General features: G+C 37.8%; 1 protein-coding gene across 1 annotated transcript in view; it reads left to right on the top strand.

Annotated features, from left to right (window-relative positions):
• Positions 1 to 16,757, top strand: part of MAP1B (microtubule associated protein 1B) — a 102,156-nt gene extending 85,399 nt beyond the window's left edge. Inside the window, exons 5-7 of the mRNA XM_006124301.3 lie at positions 793 to 7,501; positions 10,545 to 10,783; positions 12,485 to 16,757. Of these exons, the coding sequence (XP_006124363.3) occupies positions 793 to 7,501; positions 10,545 to 10,783; positions 12,485 to 12,640 (7,104 nt within the window). The 3' untranslated portion in view covers positions 12,641 to 16,757. The remainder of the gene's footprint in view (positions 1 to 792; positions 7,502 to 10,544; positions 10,784 to 12,484) is intronic.
• The last annotated feature ends 826 nt before the right edge of the window (positions 16,758 to 17,583 follow it).

Below are 17,583 nucleotides of genomic sequence, written 5' to 3' on the forward strand. Positions count from 1 at the left end.
TCCAACTGAGAAGGAGACAGACATTCCCCACATACACCAGAGCCTAGGATGGCACATTCTAGTAGATTGTGTGCTCTAGCCCCACAGTGGAACAGCGGGGAGGCTGGAGTGCCAGCGTAGGCCCCTCAATGCTTGGAGGAGCCCTTAGCCAAGGGGGCCAAATCCAGTCAAGTCAGTGGCTGCATCCGGCCCCCAGGCGTTACGTTCACTGGTATAATGTGTGCTCCCCTGGTTGGTTAGGAGAAGTGGGAGAGGCTTGCAGTTCATTTCCCGAGAGTAGCACTACTAGCAGCACCAGCACCATGGAATTCTCACATTAGTCTCTGAACATAAGGACTCTCATTGTCAGGGCTCCCCAAGTGGCGGCAAGCCCCACTCGCCAGCCGCGCGGTTTTGCGCAGATCGCTCTGCGCCAACACTTCCGGGTTGTAATCTACTCGCCACAAGTGAGTAGATTACATTATTTGTCAAGCTCTGCTCATTGTACCCAGGCTCTCTGAAGGATACAAGAGGTGCCTTGAGCATCTAAGAAGAGGCCAGGCACTGTCTGGTCCTTTGAATTTAAAAAACTGTACAGCAATAAGCTAATAGTAACAGATTCCTTTGGCACCTAGAATTGGCTGCTATCATGTGAAAAAAGAATAAAAAGGAATGTTGTATCAATAGTGTGAAGCTCATACTCTAGTTTGTACTAACTCAAGGCCAGCACTGCTATGTTACTATTTATGAGACACTTCTATGATAAAATGTACATTTACATCTACCTTTTTTCTTTTTGTTTTACAATGCTAGATTGGTGAATTATTGAGCACCACACACCCTGCCAACAAAGCCAGTTTAACTCTGTTTTGCCCCGAAGAAGGGGATTGGAAAAATTCAAACCTTGACAGGCATAATCTTCAAGACTTCATCAACATTAAACTCAACTCAGCATCTATATTGCCTGAAATGGAAGGACTTTCTGAATTCACAGAGTATCTGTCAGAGTCAGTAGAAGTGCCATCACCCTTTGACATTTTGGAACCACCAACATCTGGAGGTTTCTTGAAGCTGTCAAAACCCTGCTGTTATATTTTCCCAGGTGGAAGAGGGGACTCTGCATTGTTTGCAGTGAATGGATTCAATATGCTTATTAATGGGGGATCCGAAAGAAAATCTTGCTTCTGGAAACTTATCAGACATTTAGACAGAGTGGATTCCATTCTGCTCACCCATATTGGGGATGATAATCTGCCGGGAATTAATAGCATGCTTCAGCGAAAGATAGCTGAGTTGGAAGAGGAACAATCACAAGGTTCTACTACCAATAGTGACTGGATGAAAAATCTGATCTCACCTGATTTAGGAGTTGTATTCCTTAATGTTCCTGAAAATCTGAAAAACCCCGATCCTAATTTTAGAATAAAAAGAAGCATAGAAGAAGCTTGTTTCACTCTCCAGTATTTAAATAAGTTGTCTATGAAACCAGAACCACTCTTTAGAAGCATAGGAAATACCATTGACCCTATCATTCTATTTCAAAAAATGGGAGTCGGCAAACTTGAGATGTATGTACTCAATCCAGTCAAAAACAGCAAAGAAATGCAGTATTTTATGCAGCAGTGGACTAGTACAGGTAAAGATAAATCTGAATTACTGCTGCCAAATGGTCAGGAAGTAGATATTCCAGTATCCTATTTGACCTCAGTCTCTTCACTGATCGTATGGCATCCAGCAAATCCTGCAGAAAAAATAATCAGAGTTTTGTTTCCAGGAAACAGTACCCAATATAACATACTTGAAGGACTGGAAAAACTCAAACATTTAGACTTCCTTAAACAACCAGTGGTTACACAAAAAGACCTAACTGATAACATACCTAGCCCAGCAGTGAAACAAGCAAAGCCGAAACAGCGAACAGACAGCAAGGAAAGTCTCAAACCTGCCACAAAGACAGTAGCAACCAAGACAGTCAGAAAAGAATCTAAAGAGGAAGCATCTGAACCAGCAAAGACTAGTCCTCCAGAAAAGCCCCAGAAAGTGGAAAATAAGGAAAAGACAACAGTAAAAAAGGAGAAACTAGCAAAAGCAGAGACAAAACCTTCAATAACAGAAAAAGATATGACAGCTAAGGAGGAACAGCTAGTGAAATCTGAAATTGCTGAAAAACAAGCAGCAGATGTCAAACCAAAAGTTACAAAGGAAAAGCATGTGAAAAAGGAAGTGAAAGTAAAACCTGAAGAAAAGAAGGAGGAAAAAGAAAAACCAAAGAAAGAGGTTTCTAAAAAAGAGGAGAAAACACCTACCAAGAAAGAAGAAAAACCTAAAAAGGAAGAAATTAAGAAAGAAGTGAAAAAGGAAGTGAAAAAGGAAGAGAGAAAAGAGTCTAAAAAAGAAGTAAAGAAAGAAGCTCCCCAAAAGGAAGCTAAAAAAGAAGCTAAAAAAGAGGAGAAAAAGGAAATTAAAAAGGAAGAAAAAGATGCCAAAAAAGATGCCAAAAAACTTCCTAAAGAAACAAAGAAAATACTTGCTCCTTCAACTGAAGCCCGAAAGCTGGTAACAAAGCCTAAAGCACAAAAGAAAGAAGAATCTGTTAAAAAGGAAGCTGGGCCTGCTGGAAAACCAAAGGAAAAAGGCAAAATTAAGACAGTAAAGAAAGAGAGTAAGGTCAGTGAGACGCAAGCTGCTGTGGCTGCAGTGGGAGCGGTTGCTGCAGCAGCAGCCGCAGTAGCAGCTGCTGGGGTAGTAGCTAACGGAAAAGAACTTGAAGCTGAGAGATCTCTTATGTCTTCACCAGAGGATTTAACAAAAGACTTTGAAGAATTAAAGGCCGAAGAAGTAGAAATAGTAAAGGAAACAAAGCCTCAAGTAGAATTAATAGAAGGTGAAGGGAAACTAGCTGACACAGAACAAAAGGAAGCATATGAAATCCAGAAAGAAACCATAGATACTGAAGGACCTGCAGATTCTCCTGATGAAGGCATAACGACCACTGAAGCAGAGGGTGAATGTGAACAGACACCTGAAGAACTAGAGCCTGTTGAAAAGCACAGGGTTGATGATAATGAAAGATTTGAAGATGAAGGAACTGGTTTTGAAGAATCCTCAGAAGCTGGTGATTATGAAGAAAAGGCAGAGACTGAGGAGGCTGAGGAACAAGATGAAGGTGGGGAAGAGAAAGCAACACTGGGCATCACAAAACAGGATATAGATGTGACAACAGTAATGGGAGAGACTGATGCTGATGGACGTGCTAGAACTGAAGATAAATATGTTGAAAAGGCAGAATCTGAGGCAGGAGATGAGCGAGCTGAAGAAGATATGGAAGAGACAGTTGAAAAGGCAGAAACTGAAGAGACTGAAGAAGAAGCTGAGGAGGAAGATAAAACAGAGGATGTCAGAGATGAGGAAGAGGAAACTGAAAGAGTAGAAGCTGAAGAAGATTATGTTATGGCTGTAGTAGACAAAGCTGCAGAGGCTGGTGGAGTTGAAGATAAATATGGCTTACCCATAGTCACACCAACGAAACACTCTGAACCTCAGTCCCCAGCTGTTGAACCAGCATCTTCTATCCATGATGAGACTTTACCTGGAGGTTCTGAAAGTGAAGCAACTGTTTCTGATGAAGAAAATAGAGAAGACCAACATGAGGAATTCACTGCTACTTCAGGTTATACTCAGTCTACCATTGAAATATCCAGTGAGCCAACACCAATGGATGAAATGTCAACTCCTCGGGACATTATGAGTGATGAAACAAACAACGAAGAAAGTGAATCGCCTTCTCAAGAATTTGTAAACATTACTAAGTATGAGACATCACTGTATTCTCAAGAATATACCAAACCTAAACTATCTCCACTTCATGATACTTTCAATGGTTTATCTGAAGGATCAAAAACAGATGCCACAGAAGGTAAAGATTATAATGCTTCAGCTTCTACTCTCTCACCCCCTTCTTCATTAGAGGAAGACAGATTCTGCAAATCTTCCTTTCAAGAAATTTACGAACAAAGAGGAAATGAAATGAAAAGTACTAGTAAATTAGAAATCAAAGATACCTTTTCGGAGGCATTTGATGAAAAGCATAGCCCAGCTAAGAGTCCAGTTCAGAGTCCATCACTTCCATCACCAGTTGCTAAAACACCACTAAGTGAACGTAGTGTGAACTTCTCCCTGACTCCCAATGAGATTAAGGCATCAGTTGAACCTGTAGTGCTCACTGCATTACCTGATAAACATCCAGAAGTCATTGAAGAGCATTGTGTCAGTCCAGATGATAAAACATTAGAAGTGGTGTCTCCTTCACAATCTGCTGCTGGTAGTGCAGGTCATACGCCTTATTATCAGTCTCCCACTGATGAAAAATCCAGCCGTCTTCCTTCTGAACTCATTGAAAAGGCAGCAGAGGCTCCAGTTAGTTTTGAGTTTAGTGATGCCAAAGATGAGACTGCAAAACCCACAATAAGCCCTATGGATGAGCCTGTGCCAGACTCGGAATCACCCATTGAAAAAGTTCTCTCTCCTTTACGAAGCCCACCTTTGATAGGTTCAGAGTCTTCCTATGATACTTTTTTGACTGCTGATGTAAAGTCAGCTGACAGACAATCTGAGAGTCATTTTGAGAGGAAAAGTGAAAAAGAAGAGTCTCCCGTTCAGATAAGCCCAGTTTCTGAAATCACCTCTGTGAAACTTTTCCAAGGACAGCAAGATGAAAAAAGTATGGCATTTACGACTGCTACAGGTTTTGGTCTAGAAAAGAATATGGAGGATATTGAAGCTGCTAGTACACAGTGTGCACTGGTTTTGGATGAAAGGAAGTTAGCAGGAGATGTGTCTCCTACCCAAATAGATGTTAGCCAGTTTGGATCATTTAAAGAAGACACTAAAATGTCAATTTCTGAAGGTACTGTCTCTGACAAATCTGCAACTCCTGTTGATGATGTTGTAGCAGAAGACACATATTCACATATAGAAGGAGTTGCTTCAGTCTCTACAGCCTCTGTTGCTACTAGTTCATTTCCAGAGCCAACTACGGATGATGTATCTCCTTCTTTACATGCCGAGGTTGGATCACCACATTCTACAGAAGTTGATGATTCTCTTTCTGTATCTGTTGTACAAACACCTACAATTTTTCAGGAAACAGAAATGTCTCCATCGAAAGAAGAATGTCCAAGACCCATGTCAATTTCTCCACCAGATTTTTCACCTAAAACAGCAAAATCAAGAACACCAGTGCAAGAGCATAGATCTCCTGAGCAGTCAACTATGTCAGTGGAATTCAGTCAGGAGTCCCCTGAGCAGTCTTTGGCAATGGACTTTAGCAGACAATCTCCAGAACATCCCACAGTAGACACTAGTGTACATCATATATCTGAAAATGGACCAACTGAAGTAGATTTTAGCCCTTCAGATACACAGGAACCTATTTTTTCACATAAGATCTCACCTGTGGAACAGACTTGTTATTCTCAAGAAAAGGATCTTTCAGAGATTATTTCAGTATCTCAGATAGAAGCTTCACCCTCAACTTCATCAGAGCATACACCATCACAGGTAGCTTCTCCTCTGCAAGAGGAAACTCTTTCAGGTGTCATGCCACCCAGAGATATGCCACTTCATTCTTCATTTACCTCAGAAAAGATGCAGAGCCTTGGAGAAAAGCTTTCACCAAAGTCTGACTTATCTCCATTAACTACAAGAGAATCTTCTCCTTTATTCTCACCTAGTTTTTCAGATTCACCTCCTGCAATCAAAGAAACAGCTCCTGCTTGCCACTCACCATCACTCTCACTTCATGTGTCCTCAGATACAATATTTGGTTACCATGCCTCAGTAACAAATGACACAATGCAAGAATCTGTAAGAAAACATAGTCCAGAGACTTCAGCCTTCACAGAAAAAGATGAAACTGAAAAAATCACTAGATCACCTGAGGCCATTAGTTACTCTTATGAGACAACTGGAAAAACCACCAAGTCACCTGAAGCTCTTAGTTATTCCTATGAGACAGCAGAGAAAACCACTAGATCACCAGAGGTCATTAGTTACTCCTATGAGACAACAGAGAAAACCACCAAGTCACTTGAAGCCATGGATTATTCCTGTGAGAGAACTGGGAAAACCACCAGGTCACCTGAAACTGTCAGTTATGCCTATGAGCCAACAGAGAAGACCACCATGTCATCTGAAGCTGTAGAATACGCGTATGAAAAAACTGGGAAAACCACTAGGTCACCTGAGACTGTCAGTTATGCCTATGAGCCAACAGAGAAGACCACCATGTCATCTGAAGCTGTAGAACACGCATATGAGAGAACTGAGAGAACCATCAGGTCACCTGAGGCTGTAAGTTACTCCTATGAGAGAACAGAGAAGACCACCACTATATCACCTGAAACTGTGGAATATTCCTGTGAGAGTACTCCTGTGGGATACACTTATGGGAAAACCACAGGATCACTTGAAACCATGGATTACTCCTTCGAGACAACTGGAAAATCACTGAGGTCACCTGAGGCTGTTGCTTATGCCTATGAAACACCTGGGAAAACCACCAGGCCATTTGAAGCCTTGGATTACTCCTTTGAGACATCTGAGAAATCAACAAGTTCACCTGAGGCTGCTGTTGGTTATGCCTATGAGACACCTGGGAAAACAAGGTCACCTGAGGCTGTTAGTTACTCCTATAAGACAGATAGACATTTTTCCGCAGAAAAATCATCTCTAGCAGAAACTCGTCAAGATGTTGATTTATGCCTTGTGTCTTCCTGTGAATACAAGCATCCCAAAACTGAACTTTCACCCTCATTTATCAACCCAAATCCCTTGGAGTGGTTTGCAAGTGAAGAGCAGTCTCAAGAACAAGAAAAGCCATTAACCCAGTCTGGAGGAGCCCAGCCACCTTCAGGAGGAAAACAGCAAGCACGTCAGTGTGATGAAACTCCTCCCACTTCTGTAAGCGAGTCTGCTCCATCTCAGACCGATTCAGATGTTCCTCCAGAGACTGAAGAATGCCCCTCAATTACTGCAGATGCTAACATTGACTCAGAAGATGAATCTGAAACCATTCCAACTGATAAAACAATTACATACAAACATATGGACCCTCCTCCAGTCCCAATGCAAGACCGCAGTCCTTCACCCCGGCACCCAGATGTCTCCATGGTAGACCCAGAAGCTTTGCCTGTTGATCAGAACTTAGGCAAACCTTTGAAGAAGGATTTGAAAGAAAAGACAAAAACTAAAAAGCAGGGTACAAAGACCAAATCTTCCTCACCTGCCAAAAAAAGTGATGGTAAATCAAAGCAGGTGGCTTCACCAAAGCCAGGTGGCTTAAAGGAATCTTTAGACAAAGTTTCCAGAACAGCTTCTCCAAAGAAGAAAGAATCTGTGGAGAAAGCAGCAAAAAATATGTCTATTCCAGAAGTAAAATCTTCCCGTGTTGAGGAAAAAGATAAGGAAGCCAAGAATGCAACAAATTCCACAACATCAAAGTCTGCAAAGACTGCAACTTCAGGTAAGGAAAGATCAGAACCTGTGTGTATCAGGAAAAGATGGATCAGATTCTCAGCCATGATAGTTGAACTATGTTGTTAATCTGAGAATCTGGTCTGTGAGGTACGTCTGAAGAAAATGGATGTTTGTGGAAAATCTATGGTATAAGGTTTCACATTTAAATTAAATTCACTGAATCAACTCTTCAGTCCAGAAAAAGCTAACAATTCAGAAATTTGCTCAGATATCCGACAGAGAGGAAGTGCATGAAATATAGTAATTATTATTTGTCCAATTTGTTAGGCAGCTGGCTAAGCTGAAGATTGCTATATGAAAAGTTAAATTACTAGTAAGCAACTATTTTCTTCGATATACACGTAATTTAGACACAAAATAGTAAAGTGAACAAGCCCATTAATTAGTTTGAGTTGTGTGAGTGTAATAAGAAATTAGATGAGTTTTACTGTTCCAGTGCATTATTCCTTATTAAGAATTCAGAACACTGGAAGTTATCTAAGAATGCACCTCCATAATGTCTGGCTACAATCTTATGATGGTGGTTTACTAAACTTAGACCATTTTCCTCCTGATGTTCCTGTGAATTCAAAGGAGCTGTAAATCACATTTACAGAGTAAATCATTGAGAAAGCACAATTCTTCTGCATGTCTTATACTGAGGGCTTATTGAACTCAAATATAATCTGCAATACAATGCCCTCTATCTTGCAGCTAGGAACCTACAGAACCTGGTATAAAATACTCTGGTTTTCAGTTGTCTGTACAAAAAATATAGTTAAAACAGAAATATCTCTATAGATATACGTACAACAAATTGGTCAATATCTGAATTTTTAAGTTGTATGTAGGATTTTACATTGTTGTATGGGTTAAGTACTTTTTCCTCTGATTTCTTCTAGACTATTTTACCCCACCCCTTTTACCCTTTTGTGCTAAATCAGAGGTAGAGAGAGGAGAATACAGAGAACCTTCTCTTTCACTGCTTCACCTGTGTAGAAGCTGTATGGTTATGATATGTTCCTAGCAAGCCATCGCTCCAATATCGGTAGCCTCCCTCTGCCAGTGCTACTACACTATATAATTGCAGAGGTATAGTTGGTATATCATTTTTGGAGCTGCAGTCAGATGAAGTCCATAGTAAATTTCATTTCCACCTAAAAGTCTTCCTGGTGTCAACTAAAAAATGTACTTCTGAGAACAAAAAAAATGTACAATGTATTTTGTGGTACTAGAACAGAAACTATTATTTTTTATGACATAAGATATGCAACAGCTACTGGAATATTGTATCCAGTTCTGGTGTCCCTACTTCAAGAAGGACGCTGAAAAATTGGGGAAAGAGTTTAGAGAAGAGTCCTGAGTGATTAAAGAATTGGAAAATGTGCATTGTATTGAAAACCTCAAGGAGCTCAGTCTTGTTCATTTTAACAAAGATAAGGTTAAGGGATGACTTGATCAGTCTATTAACACCTACACGGAGAAAAATTGATAATAGTTTAGCAGACAAATGTATGACAAGATTCCGTAATTGTAAATTGAAGCTAGACAGATTTAGACTAGAAATAAAGTACAGTTTTATAACCGTGAGGATAAGTAGCCACTGGAACTATTTACCAAGGTTTGTGGTAGATTCGCCCTTACTGGACATTTTAAAATAATGTTTGAATGCTTTTCTAAAATTTATGTTTTAGTTCAATGACTGCTATTGGACTTAAAACAGAAATTAATTCAGGAAAATCCTATGGTCTGTGTTAAATACAGACAGTCCCCGGGTTACGTACAAGATAGGGACTGTAGGTTTGTTCTTAAGTTGAATCTGTATGTAAGTCCTGTGCATGGTAATAGCAGTCTCATAAATTTTTGTTGGAATGTCAAGAATTTATACCTTTTTTTCTTTTTCAATTAAAAACTTCTTTTGGGGACATGTGCATCCTAAGACTTGGAAGCATAATGGAACTTCCCCCAAATTTGACAATACAAAGCCAGATACTCATATTTAGGTTAGGTTGACCAGTATAAATGCCCAGTTGGCTAGCACAATTAGATGTTTGTTCATGCATATAGTTACTTAAACATGTAACTGTCTCCATCCTCATGAGCTGATTTCTGAGTATATACACCTCCATCAAATCTTTGTGCACATAGGTGCCCAAACGGATGGGAACAACTGTACATGCGGTCTTAAAATTAATCCTATTTTGTTTTATTTTGCATACTGTTGCAGCAGTTTAGAAAAGATTAATTTTGAAATGTATATATGCCAACTGCATTCTTTCCTTTCAGATGTCGGGAGGACATATAGGGTTGGGTTGAGTTAGAATAAAGAAATGAAAACTAGAGGTGAAAATCTGCAGAAACGAGGAGTCTGATGGCACCTTAAAGACTAACTAACCAATTTATTTGGGTATACGTTTCAGGGGCAAAGAGCCAATTCATCAGATGCATCAAAGACTATCTTTACTCCTGATTTTTTTTCTGGTTCACTTGGGTGTTCTCTTCAGAAGGTTTCAGTGTAATCCGAGTTCCTCCCTCAAACACTGTTTCCTTTCACATTTAGATAGTTGCGTTGAAGTAAATGGAGCAGTTTACAAGCAGGATTGACTTCGAGTTATGACATTGATGTCTTGAAAAGAAAATGTGTCAGAGTTGTGTTATCAGGCATTCAAGAGAATTCTAAGGTCCCGTAGCCATGGCTGAACTGAAAAAAATGACATTTATCAAATTGTTATTCAGTAATCAAAGTGATTGGATAATTCTTGAATACTTAATGATCATTCTTGACCACAGTTCAAATGATTGCTCATACCTGTAAAGATTATTCTGATTTTTTTTCACCCAATAAAATATATGGGATATAATAAAGTTAAAGTATGACATTAGATATAATAGGGTAACAACATAAGCGCATCCATGTGCCCTGAAATATAGCAATAGATGTTTAACACGGGGGTACTCTCATTTAAAAAAAAAAGAATGTTACCTATAATAGTAGCTAACAATATATGTTTTCATCAATAATTGACAGGCTTTTGTGCTTACTTTAAAAGGACCTGGAAATAGTAAACCAACAAAAGCCACAGCTGTGCCTCCAGGACCTCCAGTGTACTTGGACCTAGTATATATTCCTAATCACAGCAATAGCAAGAATGTTGATGTTGAATTTTTCAAAAGGGTGAGGTCATCCTACTACGTGGTGAGTGGAAATGACCCTGCAGCGGAAGAACCAAGCAGGGTTGTTCTGGACTCCTTGCTGGAGGGCAAAGCACAGTGGGGAAGTAACATGCAGGTAGGCTTTCTAACAATATTTCTATTTATGAATTCAAATCATTTTTAAAACACAATGACAGGACCAAGGAAGCTAGTAAGCTATGGCTCTTTGTTTAGAAGAGGTCTTTTCATGTACTGTAGATGAACACTCCTTCATTTCTTTTTTAATAAGAGTGACATATGAGAGAATTAGGTTTTGGAATCTTCCCAGCCTAGAGATATGATGAAAACACTTGCTCAGCCAAGCCCAAGGGTTCTTCGCAACAAGAGCAGGCTCTAGGGATTTAGCCAATTTGAGCTTCTCAGTGTGGACTAGGTATTTTATTATAGACACCCACGGTTTTAAAAATTAAGAAGTAATGCTCATATTCAGCAGATGTCAAATGCAGGAATACTGTGTATGTGTAAGCACAGCCTGGGATTTTTCAAGATACACAATGGTATAGGGCCAACATTAGTATATGGTCCATAAAAACAGTTTAAATCGATTAATTAAAATCCATTTGATAGCTGATGTTATATTCTGTGGTATCTTCAGGTGTCCTTTCTTCAGAGTAGAAAATAATGTATTCATCTTCAGCCTTGATATTTTCCAGTTAGCATCAATACTTTCTAGTGACATAATAAAGTAGAACCTCAAAGTTACAGACACAGCGTTACAAAATGATCAACCAATCACACACCTCGTTTGAAATCAGAAGTACTCAATCAGGCAACAGCAGAGAAAAAAAGTACAGTACCATGATTGACCTAGACTACATTTTTCTTCTATACAGTAACGTTTCAAAACTGGATTAAGTCAATGTTCAGTTGCAAACTTTTGAAAGAACAGTGTTTTGATCAAACAACCTCCATTCCCAAAGTGTTTGAAACTCTGAGATTCTGTTGTATTAAAACGTGTTTGAAGATTCATGTCAATGATGCAACACTTAAAGATTAACAAACTGTCCTTTCTTGTACAATTTTCCACAATAGCTGGTGTAATAAGCATTCAGTTAAAATTATTATGTTGTTGTTCTTATTTACAATAAGCTTCCATAGATTATGCAAATTCCTTGTAATTAAGCAGTGCAGTTTAGCAAATAACAGTTTTATTTTTCTGTGTCCAGTTAATTTGATATCCAGATAATTTGCAATCTTTATTATAATTTCCAGTTCTTTCTTTCATTCTTTCAGTATTGGCTCTTTTGTCTGAATGCCAAATCTGTCATCAAAATAAATATCAGAGAAGACAGGAAACAACTTTCTTGTGTTTTTCATGAGGAACAGAGATCATACATTTGGCAACTCAAATTAATAAAATTAAACAGTTTTATTAAAATGTTGCCTCCAATGCCATCCTGTTAAACTTCTTTCCTAAAGAAAAAAGCAGGAACTCAACATTATTTATTGTAAATTCCCTGTATAGAAGGATATATTTTTAAGGATCAGTACTCATAGGAATTATTATTATTATTAATTATTATTATTTTATTTATTAATGAAAATTGCAGAAGTGTCTAAAAGCCAGCCAAAATAGGGCCCCATCATACTATTTTCTGTACAAATACTGAATAGCAGATGACCCATGCCCCAAATAATTTACAATGTAAGTAGAGGAGATAGTCGCTGGGTAATGTAAGGAAAATCTACTTGTTGATTACAACTTAGCATGAAGATTCTGTTTTCACAAGTTGTTTTTCTGTCCACTCCTAAAGAGTTTTTCTATTGCATATTATAGGTAACCTTAATCCCAACCCATGATTCAGAAGTGATGAGGGAATGGTACCAAGAGACCCATGAGAAACAGCAGGACCTCAACATCATGGTTTTGGCAAGCAGCAGCACTGTTGTTATGCAAGATGAATCTTTCCCTGCATGCAAGATTGAACTGTAGAAACAAGGCCACACCACAGCATTAAACTTTATTTCCAGAAATTCTTCCGTTTGAAAATACCTTTTCTAAAAATTCAACCCATCTAATTCAACTGCTGAACTATATACCTGCCAAATGCTATACTGTGTCTCAGTGATGCAAGTCACTAATATTTTCCAGTCTTTGCTGATTGCTAAGGGAAATAACAGTATTCCCAAAGTAGGGTTCAGATTACTGCAAAATTACAGATCCTGGTTCATCTCTGCTGAACATTTGGAAACCATGCACTAGCAAACCCAACTGACTTCTGCCAGGTAGAGGCATTTGCCCTCGAAAGAAACAGAGAGAGAGAGAAATAGAGAGAGGGGTAGGAGGAGAATGTATAATTAATTGGGTCTGCATTAGATGTATTGCTTACTGCAGTCTGTTTATGCTCTCACATGGAAAGTTTTAAATTTGTATCAGTCTGAGTTATATGAAAAGGGGCCTTAGTTTACAATATTATGTGAGCTGAAATATAAAAGGAAACTGAATGTGGCTTTGAAGGGACGTAAGATCTAAACACTCATTAGCCATTCACTAATTTGAACTCTACATACTGACATAACATAATTATAGTTTAAATATGCAAGTAGTTTGAACCCCATTCAGAACTCTAAAACTTTTCTTTTAACATGGAAACATGTTGATCTAAGGCATGCTCCCAATGAATAACCATGTAGTCCACTGAGAATTGATACACCTGCATGCTTAAACACCCAAGTCAACAGCCAATTTACTGAAGCAAAATACCAAAGCAGTTGGGGAGTATATACAGTAGACAAATTGCCTTAGAAAGTGACTTGAATGTACAAAGATACTTAATGCACTTATTTTTTAATGTGAGACAGCAAGTTTATAAACATCTGTGTAGGATTATAGTTACACCAGTAAAGAAGTGTGAGTGTGCATGTGTGGTACTAGAAGCCTATCTGATTGGTCAAACAACTTGGTACTAGAATTATGTATGTTAGCTGAACACTTCATTGGTACACCTGGACATCTCAACAAAATGGGACAAGCATTTTTGAAAGCTTCTTTTTTACTGCAGGAGCAAGATTGAAGTTGTGTCCAGTATCAGAAATGCAAATCAGAAGTGAAACACAGTATACTGAAAATGGTTTTCAGCAAGTCTGTACAGTATTTTATCTTCCTTTGTCTTACGTTGTTTTATTTGTTAATTTAAGAATGAATATGGGAACAAATGTACAGAAGAATTTTTTTTAGCTCTGTGAACTTTTAATAGATGACTTTTTAACAAAAGGTTTTGTTTACAGGAAAATGCAAAGAAAAAATTTCAGGTGAAGGCAATTTTTTTAGTAGTTTTGTAAGAAAAATACATAATGTTGTTTGAGGTTCTGGTGAGAATGAAGTATGATATTGCAGTAACATATTTATTGAAAACATTTAACTGCCAAGAATTTGAGGGGAGGAAGCCCCCTAATGATTAGATTAATCTACTAGTGCTCACAAAAAATAGGAGTTGAAATGCCAGTTGACTATAATTTATAAATTGGTAGTTAGATTCACAGTTCTCCCAAGAGCTTTAAAAAGATTGAAAAAATGCAATGATTATCTTAAGTAAGACAACCAGAGGTTTGAGGGTTTTTGTATGTGTGTGTGTTTGATTTTTCTTTAAATTGTTCCCAGTGTCTACAGATCATTTCAAAGGGATAACATACAGATCAGTTCCCCTGTTTAAGAGAGTTTGGACTCTTAAGTCTCAGAAGCTTTACCACTATAGAAAATATTGTTAAATTTCAGTTTGCAGGCTTATACATCAGAATTTCAATAAAGTAAAGGCCTCTCAAAACTGAGATTTGTTTTGGACTGTACAGTTCACCTTTATGGTAGGCTTTGAGTTCTACTAGGTAGTGAATAAAAGACCTCATTTTATTTTCTTTATGTGTAATGTATTTTAAATGTTAACATTGTGAGTTTTATTTTTGTTTGGTAGGTGTATGTTTGCACTGCTAATTTTAAGGGGGTTTTAATACTACTTCAGATCCCTTTTAAATCGGGGCCCTTGTAGCCCATTTAATGCTGTGAATTACTGTTTGTCATATGTTGTGTGTGGGGTTTGTTTTAATATTTTTATTAGATATCATTAGCAATTCTGTTTTATTTATTGGTTTACCTTTTATAGATCCTTGAAAATAACTCAGAATGATTATGGTACAAAAGACAAAGGGAAATGTGTTGTGAAAACAAGTGGAATTTGCTGAGCTCATAATCATTTACTTAACATTTATTTTGTCTAGAAAGTGAATGGCAAAATAGTTATTCTACCACGGTTCTTTCTGATTTATCTACTCTCTCATGTAGGTAAGATTTCAGACAGTTTGGGTTGGAGGAGCAAATTTCTGATTCTCCCCAAAAACTGGAAGTAATTTGTTTCTCTACTTTGATAGAAATTCTAATTAACAATGAGCAAAATCAGAAACAAGCTTTAGCTCTCCAACTCCCCAAGTAAATATGTAACAGCTCAAATAATTGTTTTACTTAAAGTCCAGTTACAGCCAATCTTAAACTGTACTTCGATTTTTTGCTGCTACAGAATTTTTTTTAAGTCAGCTGGTTTGAATCAGCTGACATATTTCTTATGAAATATTCGTAATAATTGTTCCAGCTACTCTTCTAAATGACAACTAAGCCTGAGTGTTATTAACTTCCCAATTAGCTCCTCTTGCCCTTAATGCCTTTCCTGCCTGTGTAACTAATCTAATTGTGCTAGTCATAGTCATACACAATTAGTTTAGTAACAGTTATCAGAATGTACCATGTACATTAATGGTGAGCGCTGTTGATCAGCACAGATTTCTAGGAGCATGGTTTGATATTGATTACTCTAATTATAAAGATTCGATATCTGAGTGTAAAGAACACTCTACTTAAATGATGGTGTTACCCATGACAGCATCCCCAATCATGACCTTTATAGTAGTACTTAACTGCTGAATAAAATCCAATGAAGAATTAGCATTGGAGATCACATCCATTTCCAACCTTAATCAGATCCCATTGCATGCCTTCTCAAAGTCTCGTGGTGGGGCTGACTACATTGTACTTCTCCCTTTAATTCTGTCTCCCATTGAGTTCACTCTGGATTTTTTTTAATTACGTTACATACTGTGGTAAAAGCATCCAACTATGTATATGGATTTTTTAAAATTGTCTAGCTTATATGGTTTAGGAGACTTCCAGAACCCATTTATTAAGATTTAATAGTTTTGTCAATGGAATTTTCCACCCTTCCCACCACAAGAAATTCAGCTGCAAGGAACTATTACTGTGCATTTTTGAAGTTTCTGTCACATGCCTCTTTATTCATCTGTCACTGGAGGTTCTTGCTCAGTGATGACATTTTGAGAGAAATGGTAATTTTTTTGGTCTGGATTTATTAGAAAAGGGAAAACTATCATGTTTACACTTAAAAGAAACTGTAAACTTTCATCTTTTCACTTAATTGAACAAAAACACTAAAAACAACCTAACGACAAGCATTTCTTTGAATGCAATTATGTTATTCACCTGATTAAAAATGTTTGCTATTTTAAAAAAAAAATCTGTTTGTTGTGACTTTACAAAAAAATCAAATAACCTAAATAAAAAGGCAGCATTAAAAAATATTGAAAAGAAAGGAAAAAAGGAAAAAAAAAAAAGCTTCTCTGCACTTAACTAGCTAGGCGCTCCAGATGTCAGGAGCTATCCATATAATTCATTCAAGACTGGGCTGTAATCACAACAGTAGAAGAGCAATTATGAAGTACAATATGCTTTCACATGTTTGCATGCAGCCATATATCTTCCAAACTATGGAAAGAAACAGTCTTGTTGCCAGCTGAGAAGCACCTCACACACTCCTCTCTCTTGTTCTGAATGGTGTTTGTGTCAGTCTGCAGCTGTGTATGGTAATATGTCTTATAATCCTGCATCACTTCTATTCTATCCAGTCATATCTAATGTAGAAAAATAGTTTCCAGTGAAAGTAAGATGTAGTGCTTTTATGATATTTGTGTGCAATATCCCCTCTTCCATTGAGGATATTTGATGTAAAGGAAACAAACTCAGTTCCACAATAAAATACAAAAGTGATGAAGTGGTGTTGGTATGTTTCTTGTCTTTGTGTTGTAAGTGTGAATTTATGCATTTGCCAGGCTTCCTGTTAGATTTTAAAGCCAAAATCTAACCAACTTAATCTATAATTGGTTCCATGTTACAGCTAGGGAAATTGAAGCAAAGGGAAGTAAAATCAATTGCCCAAGATCATTCCTAGGCCCTTGGCAGAGATGGGAATTGACCCAAGGTGTTTTACATCCCAGTCTAATGCCCAATCTACTAGCCCACACTAGAGCTATAAATTAGACTCCAATAGGCTAACCCTTTTTCTGGGGCTAGGGCGTGTTCACTTCCTAGTTTAATTCTAGGTTCTCTTAAGATCAACTTTCAACTTTGAACAGTGTTTCTCAAAGCAGGTCGCTTGCTTATTCTTAACCAACCCAACAGTTTATTTCACCCAGAAGCATATTAATGTATAGTTCATTACTCAAATGTAGACACAACTGATTGTGTATACTATATACACAATATAGGCTTGCAAACAGCTGACACAGACTACAGTTGAGACTCAGCAGTTCTATGAAGGAACAATGCATATTACCTAGATTTTTAAATTGCCTTTACTAATGATCATCAGTTCTTTAGTACTAACACTTTCATCACATGTCCATGGGTGCACTTATCTTTAAGGCACATTGAAGAGTGGTTACTGCTCTTTGACCAAACTGGTTCAAAAGGGACAAGTTTGGAATATTATAAGCAATTTCTTCAAGTTACGGTTTTCAAGCTTTCTGAAGCTATGTCTACACTTTTTCACTGTGCTTTTGCTGTGTGGACGCTCTTAAGTTTTTCTGGAAGATCTCTTC

The sequence above is a fragment of the Pelodiscus sinensis genome, chromosome 6 (assembly GCF_052426305.1).
Source record: "Pelodiscus sinensis isolate ZL-2025 chromosome 6, ASM5242630v1, whole genome shotgun sequence".
Classification (NCBI taxonomy): Eukaryota; Metazoa; Chordata; order Testudines; family Trionychidae; genus Pelodiscus; species Pelodiscus sinensis.